Source organism: Athene cunicularia (genome assembly GCF_003259725.1).
Source record: "Athene cunicularia isolate RWA chromosome 17 unlocalized genomic scaffold, athCun1 chr17_part1, whole genome shotgun sequence".
Classification (NCBI taxonomy): Eukaryota; Metazoa; Chordata; class Aves; order Strigiformes; family Strigidae; genus Athene; species Athene cunicularia.
In genome coordinates, this window is record NW_020799122.1 from 4,905,183 (window position 1) to 4,931,194 (window position 26,012).

Sequence of the window (26,012 nt, forward strand, 5' to 3'; positions counted from 1 at the left end):
AGTTTGCTGCAGGAACATGGTGAAAGCAGCTGCTGAAGGATTAAGACCAGTTTTAGAGGATGGGAGGTGGAATGGTAGGAGGAGATGAAGTTAGAAGGAAAATGGGATGTAAAATTCAGGAAAGAGATGGTTGAAGCGAAGGCAGACGGTAGGGGGGGACCCGGCAGGAGACATGGGGATGACAGAGTGCCAGGGAAATCCTGCCAGCACACCCAAGGTCAGCCCAACCTACAGGCCAACTGCCAAGTGGATGGGAGCACGTTGGAGGCAGGGTTATGGCCGTGCAGGCTTTGAGGAGGTACAGGTGTAGAATGGCTGAGAATGGCACCACTGTGCCGTCCTTGTGTCCAGGAATACGTTCTGGGACATAGTACGCGGAATTAGGAAACTTGTGCTACTAAGAGGCAAATGAAAGCTCTTCTCTAAAAGCAGCCCTGGAAGTGCTGGGCTGTGTTCATGCTGAGGATGCACTCTGCACTGCTCCTGGGGAGAAAACTTGTGCTTGGGGTACTGTGTGCTGGTGTGTTTTGGCTTCAAATTCCTTGTGTGACCTTGTGCAAATTAATGTAGACTAAAATCTAGCTGTAGCCAGAATCCATACCTTCATCCTTACTTCTAGTTCCAAAAATGACCGTTTAATGTCAGCTCATTTCAATGCACAGTGAAATTCAATCAGGAAAGCTGGTTATGAGGATAAATGTGTGTCTGGTCATCTGTTGGGGCTTTCAAATGCACCTTGAATAACAAGCTGTGTTGACACCAGTGAAGATCCTGGAGGACTTCACAGACCCTCAGCATCTTTAGATCTCCAGTATCATCAAAACCCAGCCCACTCAGTGCCCTGCATCCTCCCTCTTGTAAAACAAGGTCATTACACAGAGGATGGGGGTTGAATACACCTGCTAGTAGTATTGTGGTGGGGGGTTAATTTAAATTAAAGGACACAGGACTAGGGTCCAGGAGGACAGCAACCCTGTTCTGCACACATCTTACGGTTGTGTAATGTGGCGTGCACAGAGCAGGGGGCTGGGGATGGTTTTAGCTCCTGGAAGGGGAGATATTGCCAACGATGGGCATTTTTCCTTGAAAGAAAACCTGTAGCCCTGTTTGCGGTGGGGATGAGGGCTGGGGCAGGTGAAGCTGAGCGTGCGTGCACGGTAATGTGGTCGTTACCCCAGCGCCTGCACTCAGTGGACACGTGCTCTCTTGCAAATTGTGGCTTGCACAAGGCAGCTCTTGTAGAGATCAGAAGCTGGAGCATGAATCGGGGGAGCCTGACTGGGGGATGCCCCATGGGGGAGGCTGGGACCCTACCACATCCTCGTTACCGCTGACCTTGGCACGAGTGCTGCCTGCTGATGGATCGGCTCTGGAGCTGGACAAGACCCTGGGGAACCACTGTATTATCTATTATCGTCCCATCAGTGCCTCCCCTGACCCCTCCCAGCTCCGAATGCCACAGGCATCAGGGAGGGAATAAATCTCTGTCTGATACTGAGAGAGAGAAGGGAGCGAGAGCAGGAAAAAGGAGAGATGAAAAATGTCCTTTTTATGACTCTCACAACAAAGCTGGCCACATGATTCGTAGCAAACATTTCTCTGGGAAAAGGGAGGGAGAGAACGGGGGAGAATCAGCAAAAAAGCAGAGCTGCTTCTCTCCCCTGGAAGATGCCCATGGGGAATTAATAGAGGGGTATGGGTGACCTTTGAAGGTAAATATCCCGGGAAAGGAAAGGGGCCTCAAAGCTTCAGAAAGCTCACTCCAGTGTCTGACGCTGCCTTGTGAAACGCTCCATGCAGCACATGTTCACCATGAACGGAAAGCAGAGGCGTAAGCCATCGGCCGTGCTAGGGGGAGCAGCAGGGCCAGGGAGTGATTAATAAGGCACTAATAGCAACCACAGCATTTGTGCTCATTTCTATGTGGGGTGATCCAGGAGAGCTCGTACTTGTGAGCCTGGGGAGAGCTTCTGACCTTGCTGTCTTTAGGAGACAGGAGCCTTTAGCAGTGCAGCCCAGGGCCTGAGAAGGGGCTGGAAATATGTTGCCGAGGCTCGGGAAGCTGCTTGCATGTGGCCCACTGACAGCTGCAAGACCGCAAATGTGTTCCTGTGACAGCCACCGAGTTGTTTGGGCCTTATAACCCCTTGTGCTGCTGCTCCCAGGGAGGGAGGCAGCCCAGCCATGAGGATGCGTGCTGGCAATTCCAGCTGAGCCGTAGAACTGGGAGGGTTCTGGGCGCTGTCCCAGAGCATCGCCATCGTCAGGCAGTGGCTGCAGGCTCTTCCAGTGGGATGGGAAGGGACCCTTTCTCTCTGCCCCTCTCAGCTGTGCTGTCTTTGCTGCGCCTTGGGCTAGGGAATGACCTGCAGGCTCTGTTCTGGTTGGAAAACTTCACTGTGCCGGAGATGTTTATCAAAGTGGGCCTTCCTAAAGGCAAGCAAGTGCTTGGAGTCATGGAAAAAGACTGTGTGTCACCGTTCTCTTCTTGGGCCCCCAGAGAAGCATACATCTTAGTTGTGAGAGCCTTCCCAATTAGCACTGCGAATGCAGTCGTACCAGGCTTAGAGTCCAAAAGCAGGAGCAACTTAAATCCATCGACAACCAAGATATTTTTAACAGGGCAGGTCTTGAACCTGGCCAGCTGTGACTAGGGGCAGGCTTGGGCTGGGGAGTGCTCACCAAAGCTGGTATCTTTAACTCGCCCGTCATGGAAAAAAGTGTGTTAAATTCCCACTTTTACCAAAATAGCTGCAACAACTCCTTGGTAATCCCAGTAATTTGATTTTGTCTATAACGTGCTTTTTAAGTAAAGGGATAAATACAATCAGTCTGCATAAAAGGTAGCTATTAAGGAGCAGGCAAGTTGTACAATAATAACTTTAAATTAAAAGCCCTTTCCCACTACTTCTGCTGTTGTGGGTCTGCAGATTTTCCTTAAAACTTTTGAAACGTGTCTAGACTTCTTACAGGCAGCCATTTAACCTCCGTTTATGAAGAAATAAAGCAAAATTGATGTTGATTTTGGTCTACATTGGGGGATACTTTAGCAACATAAAAGCCCTTTTGCCTGCAATTTGCAGAGCAGCCCTGTCACATTGGTGAGGGCTGATACTGATAAAGATAAAGCTTTATAGCTGGGGCATTTGCAGCTAACAGCAAGCTAATGCTACATTTTCATTTTGATGCAATTAATGTTAATGTCTGCTACGAAAATTGTCATTAAATACCATTTTAAAATCCATTCAATTTGCATATGCAAAGCCCATTTACTATCATGTAAAATACACGGTGCTGTTCATCATGTCTTTTCTCTAGAATTTGTAGCTGTTATTTTTCTGGTAGTGATTATTATCCAGCTCTTAAAATGAAACCTAATGTCTGGTCCAGACCTGCACAGCTCAAGACAACCCTCTGTGCTCCAGCAGCAGCGGGGCTGCTTCGGAGCCCCTTTGAGAGGCTTTGAGCACTTGTTTGTGCTGGACTAACGCTGGCTTTTCTGGACCACTGTGCTCTCCAGCCTGCCCCGTGCTCCCATGAAGGACAGGCAGTGGAAGGACCTCAAAGTCAGTCTAAGGTGTCAATGTTCTCCCCTGCAGACTCCTTGTTGCACAGCTCCCCCTGAGAAAGCAGCACAGCAGCGATTGGCGGGTGAGAGGTACGTTAAACGGATCCCTTCTAGATGCTGAACCTGCTTGAACCTCAGGCAGGGCTCACGTATGCTGGACACTTTTGTATTGTAAAAGTCTGTTGGAAGACACTGCGATGCAAAAGACCTAACTTGGTGTGAAGCCTTAAATATGCTGCTGCATTACAAGGGAAGAAGGGCTTATTCCTTTCTAGAGGGGTTGTTGGGGGAGCAGCAGGTACCAGCTCCTCTCCAGTCCTTGGGAGGGAGCCCAAGCAAGCAGAAGAGAGAACAGTGAAAAGATTTATTTTTTTTTAAATTTTTTTTTTCCCCTCCATCTTGCTGTACTTACCAGTTTCTGCCCCATGCAGGGTGCTGAACTAACAAGTGGGAGAGAGACAAAGAACTTGACCTGATCCTTAACTGCGCCATAGTATTCCAACCAGTGCAAACAGGTAGAAATGCTCTTGCTCTGATTTTCTGACCCTGGGAAGCCATTATTCTGGCTTTACAGATACTCATGTTCCTTTAAGTTAAAGAACGGGCATTGAATGTATTTTTAAGAGGTTCCAAGCCCTCAGTGCCACAGGAGAAATGGGCACGTGTTGTGGCATATACGTTAGATTTAGGTGATTGATTGCACATGTGTGTCAGATAAGGAAGTGATGCTGTGACTCTGTATGTCCAGGGTCACGACACTTTTGCTCTGGGGACTGTGCTGGCTGAGATATGGGGGAGATGTAGATATGAGGATAGGAAGGCATGACCTCATTCTGAGAAGGGCGCCAAGCCTTCCTCCTTACCGTGTTGTGATGCCATAAGTCAAGTCTGCAGGTACTTCAGGAGGACATCTCTTGAAGTGACTGGGCTCCTCATTTTTGCGCCGAATATCCTTGGCCTTGTAGTACAAATTAAATTCATGGGCTGTGGTATAACCGGCCTTCAGAGCACCACGGTTCATGGTGATAAAGTCTCGGGGCATCTTCTGAACTAAACCAGTTCTGGGCTTTACTGTGTTCCAGTGGCCTATTGCTGGAGATGGAAGGAAACATGAGAGGCAAAGAGAAAAAGATCAGGCGTCTTGGGTCACGGATTTGGGAAGGCAGGCTGATGTTTGTGCACCACGCACAAGGGCCTTGCGTGGCTTGTGTGCATGTTGCTATGGCTTCACTGTGGAGTGAATGTCATATCCTAACCCACTGCATTTCATATGGGAACATCTCCCATCTGAATCAGATGTCTTCTCAGCCTCTACCCTGGCTTGCTCAACAGGTTTGATTTCACAGGGGAGTTGTCCCTGAGAGCACAAATTAGGAGATCAAACAAAGTTATGCAAGTGGCCATGTATATCACCCTTCGCATACCCCTTTCTGCTCGGGCTCTGTGTGATTCTATAGAAGTTTCCAATACAACAGAGAAACTTTACAAGCCACCAAGCAATTTGGGTGGTATTAATTAAAGTGGGTGTATGTTGGCGTTCACCTCCAGCTCAGTGAGAAGTATTGAAGAGTACTGGTAAGGAGAGGAGTCCCTACTAGCATTAGGACTTCGTTCGGGTCTATATTTTAGTGGTGGTGTCATACCTTCAGGGACTCCTCCATCTGTCCTGTGGATGTACAGCCCATATGAAAAATCAAAGCCTGGCAGGGTGTAGCAGTTTCTCTGGGGCTTCCCCAGTTCTGCCTGCAGAAGAGTGAAGTTAAAGGAGAAGTGTAAAAACCTTTTCCTGTTAAGCTAAAGCCCCTGAAAATAAAAACTTTTAACAAGAACATGGCCACAAGTTCCAGGGGAGGCTGTGGCTCCACTTGGCAGGGCTTTGAATCCCACTGCACAAGTGAGTGCCACAGTGCAAAAAGAGAACTCGCAGCCGTGATGCTTCACCAGAGCTGAAGCCTGAGGGATGCTGAATTTCACACAAGTATGAGTTATAAAGAGACCCAGCCTTGCTGGGATCTGACTCAATATCTATGGACCTGGGCTCCTTGTTTGGCTGGGATGCTCAGCCATGGTGTCTGCTGCGGAGACTCTGCAGCTAGTCTTAACTTTCAGTTATTTCTTTTCCAACTTGTGCATCCTCCTAGAAAACCGGCGTAAACTTCCCCAAGCACAGTCACATTGCCACACCTGCCTGGGATAATCAAACACAAGGCATGTTGCAGGGGGAGGATACGGCGGATGAAGAAGGGGGAGCAGAGCCTGGGGTTTATAACACAGAAAAGAACTTGAGCTCAGTAACCTCATTTCTATTTAGTTTTAAAATGAACTCTTCCCCAGCCCATGTGTGTCCCAGCCTGGTGGTGTCTGTGGGATTAAGTGACCTCCCCTCACCCCTTTGTCTCTACCCTCCCATCTCCATGGTGAAGTCACTGCAGGATGTATGTGTCTTGAAACCTTATTGCTGCTTGCAAGGGAGGCGGCAGAGGAGAGAAGGGGCCTGGCAGCCTGGGTCTGTGTGTTCCTGATAGGGGAAGCTGGGGTGGGGTCAGGCAACAAGTCCCCCAGAGCCCTGAGGCACGGTGTGGGTGCTTTGGGACAGGTTATTTTCCATGGGAGGGGTGTTGGAGGAGCTAGGGGGTTATAGGTGTTGGCAGGTCTTGTTGGGAGAATGTAAGTGCTGAAACCTTACTCTAATGCTTCTCAGGGGTGAATCGCTGAACGTTAACATTGATATGACCATTATTACACTCCAGAGTGAACACTCTCTGAATCAGGACGTGCTGAATCAAATTCAGCCCTTTCTGCAGGGATTGAGTGAAAAGAAGGAGGCTGAAAATGAACCACCTCCAGCTTGTCATTATGGCAGGTTGAAGCTGCACAGTGGTCGATAAGGGATGCTGCTTACTGGAGCTGCTTGTAGAGGAACATCATCCAACCCCAAATTTATGTTCTGTTCCCAGCCAGCACTGTGCAAACAGCCACAGCTCTCCTGCCAGCCTGGTGGCCCCTTTCCAATGTGCTGTTAAAGGGTACTCACCAAGTGCGTGTGATGCTGCCGAGCAGCTTGAGCTGTTCTGCATCGTTCTCAGCTCAGGCAAAACTCTCACTGAGCCAGTTTTGCCTGGGGAGCAAGGGTTACTAAACCCTGCCCAAAACAGGTACCTTTCCAGAGGGCTCTGTGTTGAGGTCTCTTGGATGTGCTCGTAAATTCTCCGTTTTTCTCTTGGAGCTATTTTTTTGTGCATTCAGTTTGGAGTTTCTCAGCTCCTGTCTCTATAGGCAGCTACATGAAACCTTAAAAGCGCGCGGTGGCTGTGGCGTTGGGATCCTCACCAGCGTGCCCAGGGGTGAGATCGTGCTCTCTTGCTTGAGCAACTTGTCCGTGTTGTGACAACGGGTGTGCTCCTTTGCAGATCCTGGCAAGCTGGCTGTCAGCTTTGCCAGTTTGTGATCACTGGGCCTGCAAGTGATGCTTTCAGGTAAATCCCGGGGTTTGCTTCTCAGGCCTGGGAGGGAGGTGCTTCATCTTAGTCCCATTAAATCCACGCACTTGTGATGTTATAAAGCAGCTGTGGTATTCCCACAACTCTCAGGAGCACAAGTTCATCAGAAAACAAATTTTCTGGACTTGCTAAGATCCTTTGATAAACTTGAAAACCTCATCAGGCTCTTTGTCCTGTGCGAAGCTACAGATCCTTTGTTGCAAACAGACCTTTTTGAAAGCAATCGACTCCTGCTACAACCTGTGCATAACATGGCAGAAGAGGCGACTGTCCCTTGCAGATGTGTCCAGCACCGAGCACGATGGGAGCGAGCGGGCTTTTAGTGCTACTGCAACTGAAATATCACACGGCAACGCTAAACCATATGTGCATGCTGCGTGTAAGCTAGGGAGCTCGCACACAGCGTAGACGCCGCTGCGAGGGATGATAAAGTAGCTTTCAGTGCTGATCTTTCTCCTGTATTTACAGGCATTTGTATGCTAGCTATTTTTAGATTAGTTGTCACCAATGTACAAGGGAAATGGTGCGATGTTCCTCAGATGCACGAGAAAAGGCTTTTTCCAGGGACCGCGTTCTGATACCAGATCAGTTAAGTGAGGTCAGAAATCTGCCATGATGGCAAAGGTGTGGCAGGTGGGAGAAAATTGCTGAGAAACTGCAGGAAAGGAGAGAGGTTTGTAACCTGTGGCAAAGCTGCTTCCAGACCTTTGAATGCAGAACTCTGTAGAATGGAAGAAATGATGGGATTTCAAGATTCCTTTTTGTAGAGCTCCTGAAGTTAACACAGTTGGGTGTTTACTTCATCGCAAAATGAGCGCACGCTGTTTCCTTTTATGATCAGGTGGCACTTTACAGTCACTTTGCACTGAATAAATAAAGCTGAAGGTGCTGGATAATTAATTAAAAAAAAAAACAAACAAAACTGGTCCAATATGTTGAACATGGAGAGAACCGGTGCCTGAAGAAAATCAATGGACTCAGAGGACTCTGGTCATCTGCCAACATCTCTTACCCACAAAAGCGAAGAAGGGGAAGGAGGTAGCAGGAATGAATCTTGCTAAGTGTAATCCAAGATTACAGCCCTTCTCATTCATAAATTAGCAAAATGCTGTTGCAACCTCATGGGCTGGTTTAATTTGTTTGTCCTGGGGCACTGTAGATGTGCTGTGTCATAAAGTGGTGGGGAGAGCAAGCCAAAGTTGATGCAGAAGGTCCTTTTTCTCTTCCGCAGCTCCAGCACCGTTTCTGTGTTCAGGTTTAGCCTGTCACAAAGCTGCTTGGCTGGAATACAGATCTGTCTGACAGCTGTGCCCATCAGCAGACAACTTCATTAAACCTCATTAAGATGTCATTTCTCTGCCTTATTTCCCACCTCTTGGCTCTAATTAAAACCGTCTCTCTCTGCATCCCAGGCGGTCCTAATTTTCTCTGGGTACCTTCTGCAAGTTTTCTCCCTTTACGACCTCAGTGAGGGAAATCCAGCATCTTAAATACTGTTTATCCAGCCCATTCGGAAAAGGCAACTCTAGACTTTTTCCCGAAGCATTCCCAGAGCATCCTGCAGAGATCATCACCTCCTCCCAGGGCTGCGAGACACGTGTGCTGAGGCTTTGTTTGCGTTCTCAAACTGTCTTTAAGGATTCAGTTTATGCATTTATCCTTTCCCCTTGGACATGATAATTTTCACGGTTGAAGCAGGTGTGTCTGAACTAGGTTTGGAGGGTGCCATGCTCAGACTGGCAGTGCAGCAGCGGAGGTGTTTGATGGGTGAGGATCCCCTGGTCGGCTGAAGAGTGAGTGGTGTTGGGTGCATCCAGCTCCCTGGCCTTTGCCAGGTACTTTCTGATTTGTGCAGCCCCGGATTTGTATTTGAGTGTCTAACGGTGTTGGAAAATTTTTGCTGTGAGGGAAGAGGAAGGCTTGGAAATGGGTTTGTTTATAAGAGGTGGGTGTGTTGGAAAGGTGTAAGGAAGAACAAAACCTTTAAGGATTCCAGGTTTTGTTGCAAGACATTATTTGTGTTTCATCCCTTGGTATTTATGGCCCATCGACACATAGCATCAATTTTCTAAAGACGACTGATGCTGTGAGAGAGGTAGGAGACAAGTCTGTGCGGAGATGTACAGTGAGGGATGGAGGCATGGTTTTTTAATCCCTGCACCTAAGGCAGCCCTCCACTGGGAGGGAATGATGGTCAAATCCATGGATCCTCTCTGCTCCAACTCAGCCGGGGCTGCCACGTCCCCTCCTTGACGGTTCTGTGCTGTGGACACCTGCAAACCCCGTGCCGGTGCATTTCCAGCCTGCCAGGCCCTGCTTCCTTCCCTACCTTCTGTTCCCCTTTTCATTACACCCCCTTGTACAGTAAAGCCTCCCGTCACGCTGCCATTACTATTATTATTGCAGATTTACTGCACTTGCAGAGTGAAGTGATTGCAGTGACAAGGCCCAGCATTTTTCCCTCCTTCCCCCCGCGACAGCTTGAAATCAAGCCCTTCATTTGCATTTACATGATCTTGCTGTGCAGCTTATGAGATCGGGAGATTTATTTGCTACTTAGCTTGATGTTTGATTACACTCTAAGAAGGCAGTGAGCTACAAAGTGCAGGGATACATCAGAACTGAGCTACTGAAAGCCTCTGGGGGACAGTAACTCAACATCAGGTTTAGGTAGATGAGAAAGGGAATGTTCAGTGTTTTGAGAAAGGCAAATTTGATCAGACTCTTTTTTTTTTTTTTTTTTTTTTTTTTTTTTTTTTTTTTTTTTAAAGGTGGAGGGAAAAAACTTACTTTCCTTCTCTCACAAAAAAATGGTTGGGAAAACAAGAATGTTATAAAAACGCACCTGAAAATCTGTATTTGTTAGTGGAGAAGAAATCCTAGCAGGGGCTGGTGGCTGCTGGGCTGCCTGCCGCTAACTGCTTGTAACTTCCAATCCCAAGTAGATTATTAATAATAAGTTGGCACTTACCTTCGAAGCTTTTCATAAAGTCAAAGGAAGTTTTGCTTGATTGACTATAAAATCTGGCCCTGATTTATTAAGCTTCAAAACATACCACTGAGCATGAATCCTGCTGTAATAATGGGGAAACTGAGGCAGGGAATGAATGTGCCCATGCAGGACAGCAAAGGGAATGGAGTTTGGATTGGGGAGAGAAGTGGACTGTTCTGGTACTCGTGTTCAGACTGAGACCAAATTAATACGGTGTCCCACAGCGGTGTGAGAGTCTTCCAGAGAAAAGGGTGGTGGGTGGGCAAACTGCTGCCCTCGGAGTCAGAAATGATAAAGCTCGAGGATCTTACTGTGAGTTTAATTCTTTCCGTTGCAAATACTCCAGATAGGGTAGAGATGCTGCTAACCCAGAGTGTGTCTACACATGCAGTCCGCACTAACCTGTGCTCCTGACTGACCCGCGCTGGGAGCTGTAGCCTTGTTTAGATACAAGCGTCAGTCTGAATTGGAAAGACTTTTCTCCTCTAGAAGCTCCATTTTGCGTAACGCTGGCAGCAGAGGACTGTGAGGGTGGGTGGGACACAGGCGTCCCCCGCACTGGCTTAGAGATGATGGTCAGATAAAGCAGACGGTGCTTTCAGCCCAAAGCTCTACATCCCCAACCCCAGGCACCAGCCTGCCCCATTCCCATCGCCTCTGCTCACGGTGGGGCTGTAACACCAACAACTGAGGGGCCACGCACGTGGGTCCCCAATACAGAAACCCGCATCTAAGGAAAGCCACCCGCTGTCTGCTAGAGTAGTTTTGCGTGCAAACTGTTTGTACTTAGCTTTTAGTCTTGAAAATTGCTATGAGATATGCTATTACAATTAATCATTGAAGACTTAAGAAAGAGTATACCCCATTACATAAAAGACTCCAGTGATGATCTTTATCCAACTTGTAAAATGGGCAGACTTGATGTGACTGAATAATTTTCCTCTCATCTGCACAAAATCATGAATGCAAGTCATACTTTGAGCCTGAAGTGAACATTGCGAGACCAGCCTATAATTACCAAAACAGAAAAAAAGAACAGCATTTTCTAATGAATGACAAGCCACTAGGTGGAAATCTAATTTGGTCTAATTAAGCAGCCTTTGTGAGGATTTGTCTTTAGATGAAAAGAGGGAGCCAAAGAGATCTAAATGCAAATGAACTCTATCATTTTGGTTTTAAAGGGCCAGACAGATATGAAAGTATTTGTGTACACAATATTTTCATTTGTCTTCATGGGTGTATTCACCTTCTAATCTTCCATTGAAAAATCCTGTTTGCCCCAAAATTCTGGGACTCTGAATACTAGTCACTGTTGAGTTAGAAGATAATGTGCTGTTACAGGGACAATTTTAGCAGTAGTGTATCACAACTGTTAAAATTGCCTTTTTCTGTAGCACGGCTGCTTCTTTCTGCTGTTTGGTTTTGGAAAAAAAAAAAAAAAAAAAGAACGCTTTTTGCTAGGGAGTCAGATCCCAAGTCTGCTGCTGTCGGTGTGTGGCACCATATAACTCTCGGGTCTTTTGGGGCACCTGCTGGACCCTGAGCTCCTCCTCGGCGCCTCTGTGTCAGTATGAATTACTTCAGCACTGATAAATCACCAACACCTTGCCCAGTTGTGCTATTTCTGCTGATTCTGCCGACAGTTTCAATGCTGGAAGCGGGAGCCCACGTACAGCCCCAAAGGCTGAGACTCGCCGAGGTGTTTGACTATAATTGAGATGGAAATATTGAAAATGATCTTCTCCTGCTCTATTAAATCTGCTCCTGACTTTAAGATAAATTTGTGTCTGTGTAAGGTTTCATGCCAGCATTGAAGGTCAAAGAAGCATATGTGTTTCTGTAGTGGGTGTCACAGCTTGTGAAGTTCACATCAGGCTCCGCTTGCTTGCAAGCCCTGAAGAAGCAGCATGGTTTGTGGTCATAAGAAAAAGGCTGCTGGCAGGAAGGACAGGTTATTCGGGCTAAATGAGGACGAGTGCAGTTTACAGGTACTGCTAGACTGAGGTCTCACCTGTACCTGATCATTCTTGAGCTACGTCTGCTATGCACCTACTAAAAGGCGGAGTGAGCCTGGGAGAGATTTGAGGACATGTAGGGACAGTGGCAGAGGTTTGGTACAGCATGGGGTGACCCTGGCGCAGCTGAATCCTTGCTCTCCCTATAGGCAGCATCAGGGGGGAAATGGAGTGTGTACGGACAGATCAGGGTGGGAAAAGCAGTGGAATAATTCTGTCTTTGTGGCAGCGGTTCTGGGGCCTTTGGGGAGAATGTGGGTGGAATAGTGTGTAACACCTTGACAAACCCCACTATTTTAACATCTTTGCATGTGACTCCTCAGAGAGATGTGGGGTGTCCAGAGAGTGGCTGGGAAGGGTGTAGAGGGGTTGTAATTTCCCAGAGAAGCACAGCCTTGGGGATACCCACCGCGTTGCAAACCCTGAAGTCAAATTCTGCCAGGGAATGCTTTTGCTCGGTGTCTGTTGGCTTCAGTGGGAGCACTGAGGTTTAGCTGGGAGCAGGATGTGGGTTATTTGAGGATGAGACAGAACATTCCCTCAATGTTAAAGAGATGGGACAATTTTTTTTTTAAGTTTCTGTCTTCTTCCAGCAGTTATGACCTTTTCTCTGTGCTTCTTCCTTAGTAATACCTGTTCTATAAACCTCCCCATCTGCTACTTCAAGAAAAATCCCCTTATGTTCTCAAGGCCAGATGTTGTCCCAGATTACGTCCAGCACAACTCAACTTAGTGAAGCTGCTGTTTACACCATGTAACTTTCTGCAGCTCCTCCAACTCCATACAGGTAGTATTAATTTTCTCCTCCTGAATTTCTTTGGGTGTTTTAGAACACATTAGGCTAAATGCTGCCAGCATAGCAACCATATAAGCCACAGTGACATTAAAGGGGCTGAAAGCAAGTGACCGTGGGCCTTGAATTCCAGCAGACTGAATGTGGCTGCATTCCCTGTATAGCAAAATAATTCCCTTGTGGCACAGACCTCTGATTATTAGGGCCAAATTCAATCCCTGTCTGTCTTGAGAGCTACCTGTTATTTCACAGCAGAATTTTCCTGAAAATACACTTGTGGTACCTCCTAGAAGAAAATATTCAAGTATTTCAGACTAACAGACAACTTGTTAATTGTGCAAACCTCTGGTTTGGGAATCTCTCTGCTTTCACTCAAGGAGAAACTCTGATCACAGATGCAGGAACTCACCAACTTCAGACATCTCATGTACAGAATAATCTCCAGTTTCATTAGAGAATAGATAAAGTTTTTGCTGTTAAAAAAGGATGCTGTTTCTTTAATGTAATAAAACCTCAGCAGGACAGAATGTCTTTACTAGACTATCCCCCACTATTCCCACAAGAAATCAAATATAATCCTATTTAAGAAGCTTTAAATAATTTTGAGCTTTCATATTGACTTATTAAAATGCAGCTTAAAAAACGCCTTCCTTGCAATCCCTTTACAAGGGTCAGGGATATAAAATTTGAAGAAATATGATTAGTAGATCTGTTGGAAAGATGTATGCACAGCTTCCAATTTTATTATTTAAAATGCCCTTTTAGAATAAATGGTGATTCTGTAAAAAGTGGCACCATCTCACTGAAGGAATCTAGTCCTGGGGTTTTCAGTCTTATCTCCTGCATTCAGCACCCAACATATCTGCCAGGTTTTTCTTAAAGAGCCCTTGAAGTTAGGACAGAAGAGTTGGTTTCTGTCTCCTCATACTCCAGCAAAATAGAGGTTTATCAGGCTCTAAGCACAGAGGCAGCCAATAGCACCTGTGGCTATCCACTGCTCGGTGCAGAAGACGAAGTGATGGTAATAGTGATGCAGATATGGCGCAGAGGACAGAGCCACTGCAGAGCTGTAAGCACAGGTGCGGTTTGGCCCACAACTTTTCTTTTTCTGCCTGGAAACTCTGAGGGATGAAGAGCTTCTGTACCCCTTCGGATGTTGATTGGAGTAGGATGAATCCCTTTCTCACCTTCAAAATGCTGCGTGTTGGAATAGAAAATTATAGGATGAAACTGGGATCCTGCTGTGCTGCCTTGAACTCTCAGCGGGGTGAACTGCATCCTATCCAAGCAACAGGCAAAGACACGACCAGTGTGTCCTGAGGAGGGGTCCAGGTAGAAATCTTCCAACAGATTTCAGTCCAGTCGCCCATGTTCAGCCCTATCGATGTGGGAAGAACTGGGATTGTAACAAAGAGCATTTTGGGGCACATTGCTAGAAAAATTAACTGGAAGGTGCTAAGCAGAGAAAATTGAGTCGGTTACAGGTTGTCCTGAGCTTCCACTCCGCAGTTCTCCTGGGATTAGCAGGGTTGTATGGATGTAAATGACGAGACAATTTGACCCCCGCTCTTGAAGTATATTAAATACAATGAAGACCCAAATTGTGCTGTCAGTTAGACAGAACTCCCATTAAGCACAGAGGGTCTTGTGCTAATGCAAGAATCTGCCTGAATCATTTGCTCTGTCCTACAGCAAAATGTATTCAACATGCTGAAATTTAACTGCAAAACCTAGTGAGCAAAATCACACCCTGCCCATTACATTTACAGCCAGTTACTGTGAAATCCTAATGTGTCAGACTTTCTCTGGGAAATAAGGTAACTAATAATTTTACTCCTGCCTAAGGCTGGACTTTGGTCAAGGCTGTCAAGGCTTCTATGATTTTCATGTGTTTTTTAAAAAATATCCATGATTTTGACACGCTGGGGCTTCTGTGTATGAGCAAGGAGGGAGCTGTAATAGCTGAACTTCCCTGAGAGCTGCAGTGCTCAACCTTGGGCTCTCTGCAAGACAAACACCAAAGGGTCCTGAACCCACTAATGCCTTTATGTCTTCAGCTCCCAAAGAAGTCAGTGGCAGTCAAGTGTGATTGACTGCTGTAGGATCTTGCCCAGAGTTTTCTCCTGTGGCAGAAAAAGAAGCAATGACACCAAAGGCAAGACCAGCAAGCACTGGAGAGAGCCTCAGTCCCCCAAGGAGTTGTCATGAGGTTTTCCTCTGCCCTGCCTTCCTAATTTTCTACATTTATGAGAATAATTGTGAAACTAGGCTGAAATAGCACTGGCAAGTTGCTGCCAATGGTTAAAAACTATTGTTGCCTTATTAATGATCTTATTAATGGTGCTAAAAACATGACAAGAGTTATCTGGCTTACAAATTGATGCTCGTCGTCTTTGAAAGATATCTATTTCTAAAATTCCCCATAATCCTACATCTCACTCCTTCATTGCTTTCCCCACCAAATTTTCTCGACGCAGTCTCAGCTCTCAGCTCTGTTTTGTTCTATTGCTTTTCTCTCTGGTCCTCTATTTTTTTGAAAGGGTAGAACATAAGGGGTCAGATACTGACGAGGTGACGTACACGAGTAGCCCAATTGCTTTCAAAGGGGCTACCTTGTGAGGCAACCAAGAGTTGGCTCCAAAAAGTCACTTCATAATTGCATCATATTTGCTAAATCGGATGTTTTACGTGCTTAAGAATTCTCTGTGTTTCCTTTGTGCTCAGCCATTACAAAAGGTTCCTGCTCTGCTGGAGTTCTGACCCATATTTTCCCTGCTGCAGTCCAAATTTGGTTGCTAAAAGGTAAAGGGAAAAAAAAATCTCTGTCTCATCACATCTCTCCCAACCCCTGTTCAGCTGCTGTGGTATTTTCCTTCATTATGCTGCTGCCTCAGACTGTAAACCTCTCTAATTTCCTACATCGCAGCTATTTATTTAAATGCTAACTCGCATTATGAAGTGATAATCCACAAGCGCAGGAGATAATTTATGAAGCATTTAAATTAAGAGGAGCAGCTAATTGGGAGCATGTGTCTTATAAGCCTTGCTAACACCAGAAAACTACAAATTAGGGAGAAAATGGAAGATATTTTTATCTTGCTTTTTTCTTTTGTAATGCACTGAGGAAAAATATTACCATACATCACACAAACACTGCTGTTCACAGAAGTCTTCTTTTCTGTTGTTCGCTTCGTAGTTAGTCTAACACACAACACTCTCGTTATTACAAATTCCTCATTATAACACACAAAATAATCTTTGCTCTCAGAGAAGGTGGAATGAGGTGGGGTTTTCTGTCTCCAAATACAGCGGAATAAATTTTCCAGGAAAGGTCCCCTTCTCAGCTACATGCATTAATTTAGAAGAGCAAAGACTCCCTTGTTATATAGGGATGTTAAAGTGCATTTAATTTAGGACTGCATCGTGCTATAAGAGTTTTATGGGTTTTTGTTGAAATGAGAATGAGCATAAATGACTGTGAAACAGGGAAAAGCGAACGTGCTGCAGCCACAGGGCTGGAGGGAATGCATTTTGGATACTCTGCTCAGGTTTTGGCACCAAAGTCACAAACTTTGATTTCACTGCAGCTTTGTGGTGGCTTATTCATAAAGATGAATATTGACCTGAATCTGAATAGCGATGTGCCCCGCGGTGTGTGGTTCCCATTCCTGGGGCAGAGCTGTATGACAGAAATGGCTCACCAAATGCTGCTGGGATGGGCTGATGGGGAAAGGGGGGGTTTGACACCCAGGCCAACACAACAGCACTGGGGAAGATGATAGCCATCCCCAGCTTGAAGTTCACGATCGTGGCCCAGATTCCCTGGGTTTGCTCTTGGAAGCTGTTGCCTTAACGGGGAAGTGCAGCTCTGGATGTCCTCGGGAGGCAGCTGCTTTTGCCTGTAAGCGTAATGCCCCTTCGGCTGCTTGTTTGGATGTTGGTGTTTTGATCAGAGGAAACGAAACGGCTGGGATGTTCTCCCGTAGGAGCAAGAGGGTTTCTCTGCACTCTCCAAAGAGCATCCTGGGCACCCAGAGGATTGCACTGACACAACTCAGAGGGAACTCATGGGATATGGAGAGTGAAGCTGACAGTAAGGACCACCTTAATGTACAGCCCTCTCCCAGCCTTCAGCAACCACTTTAGAGTAGTTTTCAGTACGGTTGTGTGAGTTCTTCAGTTAGGATCCTCCTTTACTAGGCAACCAATTCGTGTGGGTCCCTTGTGTGGTTACTCAAGACAGATTTGCTGCTAGAATAAAATATTGTGTGCACACTTTGCTTTGCAGGGTGCTTGGGAACCACAGTGAGGTCCTTGCACGGAGGATGCTCTGGAAGCATGTGTGTGAATTCAGCCCCTACACATGACTGCATATGTGTGCACTGCATGTCTAGAAAATACTTTGCTTTAATCTTTGCATTCCTGTTTCTGCTCTTACAAATCTCCCTTTACATATATCCTGTCAAAAGCAGTCAGCAAACAGGCTCTGGCATTATTGGAGTTGCTCCTCGATTCGAAGGAAACCATAAATCTGAAACTTCAATCATATCTTTATGATCATTCAGCAAACAGAGATGGAGGATTTATTCAACATGGGATAGCAAAGGGGAAACTGCGGGGGGTTATTGCAGGAGATATTGGTTTAGCTAAGGCAGAAGTGCTCCCTCGGGCCTCTCTATGGCCGAGCCAATGAACAATGGCACCAATGACAATAACAAGGCAATTATGGGGAAGAGGGTGAGGAGGGGGTAATGCTTTGTTAAAGATAGAGGTAAGATTCCAGCATGGTGTCTCTTTTGTGTGCTCTCGAAACTAAAGGATGGTGTGTCTGCCTGGAGTAGTCTTATTAGGAGCTGGTGATCCTAAAAACACAGCAAGTGCTTCAAAGAGCCTGTAGCTTGTGTGTGATTGTGCTGCTCTTAGGAGGTTATGAAGATTTCCTCCCTAATTAAATTGGGCTGGTGATAGGTTCCCCTAATCCATGCTGCACTCCAGGGCAGGAGAGAAGTACCTAAACCTCTGCTGACAGAGGTTTGTGTCACTGGCGGTATGATGACGTTGGGTTTTCTGCATTTAAGACTAACCCTTGTTCTCAGGAGGGAACTTAGGGGAACCCCCCCTTGCTGGGGAGACGTTCAGACCTTCACCCCAGGCTGGCCACAGTGTCATGCCACAAACACTACAGCAGCCCTTCCACCAACTTGACCTGGAAAGGTTGTTTTGAGATTGCTCAGTAACCTGCTGCCCAGCCTTGCACTGCTCCCAGCTTCACATTTTAGATGTAGCCAACATTGTAGCCAACTTTTAAAAGCCTGACTGGAAAAAGAAGCCCAAATCTTAGGTTTCAAGCACAAAAAGATTTTTGAACACCAGCTGTGTCCTCTCTCCTGGGGGTCAAACATGGCAGTGCCAGAGGGGGCCCCGGTGCCAGGGTCAGCCGTGCCCACTGGCCTCCAGCAACAGTTTCCCAAGTGCAAAATGGGAACACAAAAGCTTTGGCACAAAGGGGTGGAAATCTTCATGGGTGAGCTGGATCCTGCCACTGCTGCCAATAGATGGGACTTGCATGAAATTTGCATCTTTTCAGGGTGCGTTAGAGACAAACGGCTCTTTTTAAAAAGATGCAATCGTGCAAAAGCAGGAACTAAGTGATCCATCCCCACCTGTCCTGCCTACCCTCCCCTTCTTCTAGCAATTTTTCCTCCCCCCTTTCCCTGGCGAGTCCCTGAGCAGTTTGTTTTTGCCTGCAGAAGGAAGCTTGAAATATTGCAAAGGGGGTACAGGCAGCGCTCCCTGCGGCCTTGCCCCTGATGGCACGAATGCAGACATAAAATAACCCAGCGCCATCAGTAACCTGTCGCCAAAGCCCCACTACGAGGTGAGAGTTTTCCTCCCTGCCGTGGCTGTTAGCTGCAATGTATTTCTCCCTGCACTAAGCACCGTCTTTCCCAGGGCTGCATTACAATGATTTATAAACCCCATTTCTGGGGAAAACTAATAGATCAAAGGGAGGAGAAGGAAAAGGAGACATGAGCAGCTGGAAGAAGATATTGAAGCATGAAACAAAAACAGAAATGAAAAAGTAGTTTGTGGCACTAGTGAGTTGTTCTGTGCTGCACTTCTATTATTGAAAAATAATAGGGAGAATCTGTATTTTAATCAATTTTTTTAAGAGACTTTCAAGTAATCTGAAAAGCTCTTCCTAGAGCCAGTTGCTTTTGTGTGTTTGTGCATCTCTTACAGAACCAAACACTTATGTTGCTGTTTAGCCCTTCCCTGTCTATTCTGGTGTCATTTTTAGACTTTCCATCTTTCAAGCAGTATCTAGATTTTCTAACAGCATAAACAGAAAGCATTGCATGGAGGATCGATGCTCAGCTGGACCCGAGCCTAGGATGTGCTTGTTCCTGAGCTGAGACTTGGTCAGGTTTTACAAAGGGACATTGTGGGCTGAGATCAAGGCGGCTCGTGAGGTGCTCTGCCTTTGTTTCTGTTTCCTCTCCTGCACAGTGGGGATGAACGGACAAGATTCGTCATGGAACTCTCAGCGTCAGTCAAGTTACATCCCGACTGAACTGACCCAGGGGTACAGAACAATGCTCATCTCTTAGTTTTACAATGATTAATGCATTAGTGTTTGTAAGAGCTCTAAGAGCAGTAAGCAGCTAATTGGGCTTTTGCGTGTGTTCTGCTTGTCTAGTTCAGCCACCAGACATCCCTGACTTCAAACATAGGCAGTGGTGGAGAATTATTATGAAAATATCCATAATCCTTGAGCAGCACTTCGTATATTCAGAGGGCTGCACAAACCTTCTAGCTACAATTTCCCCATGTAGCGCTTATGTAAGTGCAAATGTTATACACAACAAATGAAATGCATCGAATAGGACAAACAGCAGATTTGATGGAAAACAGACATGTGCAGCAAGACTGCATGGGCTTTTCTAAGAGATTGTACAGAGCCAGGAGATGGAAGCTGATGAATTATCCCTAGGCATGTTCCAAACTTGTCTGAGGTTTGCAGGTTTCCATTCAAAGTGTTTTCTCTACACTCCTGTTTGCCTTGTTTAAATTTTCACTCTCGCTGGCAGTTTTCCGCTGCCAGTCAATGCTGCCGTGTTGTGTTAACTTTAGGTTGGCTGGTTTACCTCGGTTCCTGATTTCTGTTGCATCTTTTGGCGTTGGTAAAAGTGTGCCTGGGGGAACGCAGGTGCAGGGATACCTTTCTGGACACGTATAACTCATTCTTCTCGCAGATACCACAGGAAGCAAGAGCATGTTGAACGTACTTGCGTGTCTGCTCTGCACGAGGAACGTCTGTGCTTGCCACACAAAGGAGCAGCGTGGGCAATGAAGCAGTGTATTTTCCTTTTGGTGACTTGTAAAAACATGGCCTGGAGAAGACACATCTAGGATGGCGTTCAAGAGTGAACACGTATGATGTGATCTGTCTTCAGCTCCATTTCATGACTGCTGATAAGAGCACTAAATGTGGCCATTTGCAAGATCAGCACCTGCCCATTCCATCAGTCTAAGGTGACTGAGATCCTTATAATCTTTATGGTCTCTTTTACCTTGAGATAGTCTATAATCCTCACAGCTGAGCCTGACTTTTGGCTCAGGGCTTTGATCAGCAAGAGCTGAGTGAGTTAAAATGAAAATACCACGTGCTGCTTTTTTTTTTTTTTTTTTTTTTTTGCGACTGGATCTAACAACCTATTCAAAATGCTTCAAACCAGAGAGATCATCTTGCTAAGATGTTCATCCCCTTCCTTCTTTTGACTATATAGCCCCAGGCAAACACCGCTCCACTGAGCCATGAGTCTGACACTGATGTCGTAGCTGGGACCTGGCATGGGGGCACACCAGGCAGCTGCAGAGGCCCTATTATTTTCACTGCATGGATCCTGCTTACTGCTGACCAGAACCTAACACAGCCACCTCTTCCATAGACCTTGCACTGGTAGCTGTTGACTGCATCCCTGCCTACAACAGGCAGAAAAAGCTGTCCATGCTCTAATAGCTATTGTAACCCTCCTAAAACTATGACAACATCTTTCTTCTGACTCCCTATGGCCCAGCCAGTCTTTACTCTTCTTCTGTTTGCTGTCTGCAGAGAAAGCTCACAGGATGAAAGACAGCTAGGAAGGTAGGGAGAGCTGAATGTGGACTAAGAGCTGCCAGAGGAATATGAGAGGAGAATTTTGCCCTATAAGCTTTAATAAGATGGTGGGTTAAGAGAAATGCAGCTAGGGAGAAAAATGGGGAATGTTCTCTCTCCAAATGGGCACTGCTTCAGTTTGTAAAAGCACCAGGGATTCCCCATGTGGCTTAATTTATTATTTTCCCACTCGTTAAATGCCAAAACAATAAAGCAAAATCTATTGTTAGCTTTAAAATGCAGGTGATTTGCATATGGCTGTGATAGTCCTACTGCCGCCTTCATTTAAACTCAGTAAGCCGAGGTACCTTTAAAAATTATGACTTGTTTTACATTTAATATACTGAACTATGTTAACATAATATTAAGGGGCTGACTTCACAGCTTAATTGCTGATCACGTAGAAGGCTGCTTTAGCAGCAGCATTAGTCTGGCAGTGCTGTACGGCCTGATATGAGAGCAGCTGGAATAGCAGCCTGCACAAAGGGGCTGTGAGCTGCTCCTTCCCTGCCACAATGCTCCCCCCTAAGAACACCCTGGAAACCCAGAGTAATTTTTACTCCGCTCTCAGTTTACTCCCTTGTGCTAGAAGGTGTTTGGTGCCCTATTGCAGAGCAGTGCTTGTGCGATACAGGCGGGACATAATTGTACCTGTACAAAACAGTATTAGAAAACCAGGTGGTTTGGGTTTTTGTTTGTTTGTTTGTTTTCTCCATGATTTTGCAGAGGGGAAGGAATGCACCATTTTCTGGCAGAGCTGAATATGTACTGTACCTCCCAGCCCCAGGTCTCCAAGGTTGCTGTAGAGAGATTGTACAGTTCTAGTGGTGCTGTTGAATCTTCTCATTTTCTTCCTTCCTTCTTTGACATTTGCTCATGTCAGGATGAATGCAAAGAGGGAAAGTATCGGGAATGGGAACCAGGTTCACAAAGACTCTTTAACCTCTCCTTGAATTCAGAGACCCTGTGACAGTATTTTGGTCAGTACGGTCAGCTAAGACTGCAGGCTGGTGCTTGGGAAGGGTGAACGGCTGCAGTTTTCTTTACACCTGTATTTTCAGCATGTTGAACCACTGGGCCAGCACTCAATGGCAGGGCATCACCTTTAAGGAGGGAGTTTCTGCAAATGGCTGACTCATACTTGATCCCCAAACCTCTGGCAACACAGTGGCACACGGTGCTACCCTCCCTGTCCACTGCGCCAAAAATTAATTAAGGCTCAAATACTACCCCAAGATGTGTCCAAAATAAGAGGCACTCATAGGCTTTTCAGGAGCTGAAGAGGCATCCAAGCATTACCAGCTACTCGCACCCATGTGTCTCTGACTTCCACACATGGCTCCAATTTGGAAGTTCTGGACTCCAGGAAAAATTTGCTTTTTTCCTCAGTTAAAAAAGCATATAGATTGACAGAGATGTACACCGAGTTCTAGCCCTCTATGATTTAAAAGAGCAAAGTTATAGGCCCCTGAAAATTGTGGTTTATAATAGAAGCACTGGCAAACCCTTAACTACAGAGAAGCTACCAGGCGTTGCAACAATAATTGGGAAGGGAAGGAAAAAAAATCACACTGTGTTTTTCAGTGCTTAGCTAAGAAATACAACAAGAGAGTTTATTGCTTGCAAAACACAGCTGCACTGCCTCAAATTGGATGGAAAAACGAACCCTGATAATTTATTACACCCCTAAAGTCACAAGAATGTACCCATAAATTACTTTTTTGGAGGGGGAGGGAAGTGGTACCACTGTAGTCCATTCTGCACAACCTACTTATTAGTATCATAATTTATTATTATTATGCCCTGCTGCAAATAGAGAGGCAGATAAAACTCAAATCTATTAAAACAACCGCTCCACTTTCTCTGAGCCACTGAGGGACACCATTCCAAAGGAAATGAGATAAATTACTAAGACGAATGTATGAGTCTTGCATTACAGCACGTAGCTTGTATATATGCAAGAGCAGGAGGATAATTCAAGCAAAAAAGAGTCATGTTAAGTTTTACCATTCAGGATTCAACACAGAGGGATTGGAATAATATCAAGTGGTCAATTAAATATTTCTAATGTATAGATTATTTTTTTTTCTCCCAAAGATATCTTATGTGTTAACTTGGAATGAATGTGCAACACTGAGATAACTGCCCTGCTTCTATTGCAAATTACTTGGATCAGCATGTATTTAAAAAATACTCTTTTCCCAGCTATGGTGAGGAAGTAGACACTATACTGATAAGTCTTAAAATTATATTGATAGAATATATATCTCCATATATATCAAAGCAGTGCTTAATTGCAAAGCTGATTTGAATTTAAGGCTGGTGAAAGACACTGCTTTGCGGTCTCAGAAGGGCAAAGTGGCAGAGCCAAAGGTGCAGTTATAAAGTTCACCACGTGCCTCTGCTAACAGGTTTCAGGTAAGCCAACAGGAATTTTGTAATATTTTTCTTTCTCTTCATTTCCTTCTGGGGTCGTCAGCTGGACCAGCAGTTTTTAACGCTGTCCTCCCCTTCCCTGCCACACGGATGGATTAGCAGCAATGATAATTGTTTTGGGAGGTTATTGCTCATTGCCCTCTTCAGGACATGGGTCAAGTGCTTGTTAGGTTACTGCAAAGTCAGGATGAGTTTGGTGATCTTGGCCATAGTCACTGGGGTACAACGGAGCCCTGATTCTGCAGGCTGCTGGTCCAGAATGGGTTTGGGTACAATCACCTCCAGGTCTAAGGATAAACCTATCGGCAATCTTCTTTCTGCAGAGCCAATTTGTAGTTTTCAGTTTGTTTTTTTTTTTTTAAAGAAAAACGATGCATATGTGATAAAAGTTCATACTGGACTTTTCTAAGTAATCTAAGAGTTGTGCAGGTTTAGCTGGCTTCACTTTTATGAATGCTGGGGATTCTCAAAGCAGAGTACATGAGACACAAAGCCAGTGAAGCCTCAGTGGTCCACAATGTAAACAAACTTAATGAGAAGAGAAGAAAAGAGTCAGCAATCATTTCATCTTCCCTACAAAGCCTGCCGCTCTGATGGGGAAAACAACATCCAGGCCATGCAGTAAGACACCCAGACTTTGTGCTCTTGCTACAGAGGGTAGGGGAACAGGAGGGATTGAGGAAGGGAGGAAATGAGGCCATCTACTCACTGTGATACTGCAGATTTTTGTATTTATAGACTGCTGGTAGCCTGCATCAATCTGTACATCAGATTATTCCTTCTATACTCTTGCATACTTATAGCAGCTGTGTGTGTCTACGTCTCTCTTGAACAATTCTCTACACTCTTTCATATTCCATGCGTTGGCCTTTTTTTTGTGGGGGGATTACTTTTCATACTGATCGTTGTGGTACTTGGACTCAAAAATGGAAAATAAAACTATTTACTTCCTGAGCTAAAAGATATATGAAATACAGCTTTATGAATGTATTTAATATTTAATAATAAACTCTAGGTTTGGGCTTGGACATCTGCTCCTGCAATTTACCTCTTAAATTGTTTACGTAAGAAGACATGGGAAGAGAAGGCAGAAACTTGTTCCATCTTCATTTGAATGTCACTTGTCAAATCCAACAATTTTAGCTTTTTCTTTCTGGTCCTTTGTTAAGTTCCTAAATATTAAAGTTCCCAGGGAAAGTGGGATTTCCACCCTCCAAATGACAAGCTGTGCTTTGTAAGGGGATTTCCTTCACATGCGGCATTTTCCTCTCTGGCAAATTGCAGGGCTACTACTTTTAGCAGCTTTTCCTCCTGCTTTTGCCTTTCCCCCAGGGAAATGCTCCATCTGCATGGCCCCGCAGTTTCTAGTATTTAGTTTTGTAGCTGGTTGCCTTCCTCCTGAGGTTCTGGCACTGCCCATTTACAAGCAAGAAGGCAAAGAGGGGCCAGGAGAGGACATCTCCTTCTCCTTCCAGGCTCAGACACGTGCCTGTGGTGCTTAGTTTCTACTGTACATTGATATTCATAGAGAAACCTGTGGTTTCCCTGTACTGGAAGCTGTGGGTAAATTCCTACTCTTTCATGACATCATAGAGACGCTCCAGGGCTGGCTGTGCCTCTGTTACACTTTTAAAGCAGCAGTAAACAGCATGCTTTGAGCAACGGCTGCTTTTCTAGTGGTGGACTGTGAAAGACTGCTCCAGAACCAAGGCTCTGAGATTCACCCGCTACTGCTGACCCACAAGTATTGGCTGAAAGCCATGGGCTGATGCCATCTCTAATGAAATAATGAAATACAGCATCATTAGTAGTATTTCCAGGGGTTTTTGCATCAATTAGATGGATGATAAAAGCATATCCATGTGTGACTGAGAGACATAGGATGGGTGATGTTCACCTGCCTTTTCCACTTGTTGTAGGAACCCCTCTACATAAGTGAATTGCAGATGGAATTTCCAAGATTACTGGATTTGGAAGATCCAGTGGCATAGCAACATGGTATTTCATATTGTATAAAATAGTCCGTTACTGCTGGTCACAGCAATTACATTCTCCCTTCCTAACTTGCTGCTTTCGGCACTACAGGTGATGTTGGGCAGCTCTTGCTCAAGCTTGGTTAGGATTCTGGGAGCTAAAAGAACTGCATGTACTGAGAGGCAGGACTAGACAGCCTGGCATCCCCAAACTGGGGACATCTCCGAACTCCACCTGTACATGGAGAGGGCACAAGCCTGAAGAGGTCAGCTAGGAATATGGAAAGCTTGATCTCGGAGCTATATTGTGTTGCTCTAGGATACATGTTTTTGTTGGAGCCAAGTTTGCAAGCCAGTATTTCCTCTTCAGAAGGGAAGAGGATGATAGGAGCCTAAGCGGAGCAAGGACAGTGAAATTTTAAAGTATTATGACACATATACATTTAATATTACATCACATGTAAGGGAACAAGCACATATGATTGCAATATTACAAGATTAATATAGGTCCTATGACATTAAATTTAGTGCCTTGTGATTGATGATCCTTTGTTTGCAGGTTTTCTTTTACGTA

General features: G+C 45.5%; 1 protein-coding gene across 1 annotated transcript in view; it reads right to left on the minus strand.

Moving 5' to 3' along the window:
• CFAP77 (cilia and flagella associated protein 77) overlaps window positions 1–26,012 on the minus strand; it is a 61,178-nt gene that overhangs the window by 19,632 nt on the left and 15,534 nt on the right. Inside the window, exons 2-3 of the mRNA XM_026860455.1 lie at window positions 5,212–5,311; window positions 4,432–4,660 (exon numbers count right to left, since the gene is read on the minus strand). Of these exons, the coding sequence (XP_026716256.1) occupies window positions 4,432–4,660; window positions 5,212–5,311 (329 nt within the window). The remainder of the gene's footprint in view (window positions 1–4,431; window positions 4,661–5,211; window positions 5,312–26,012) is intronic.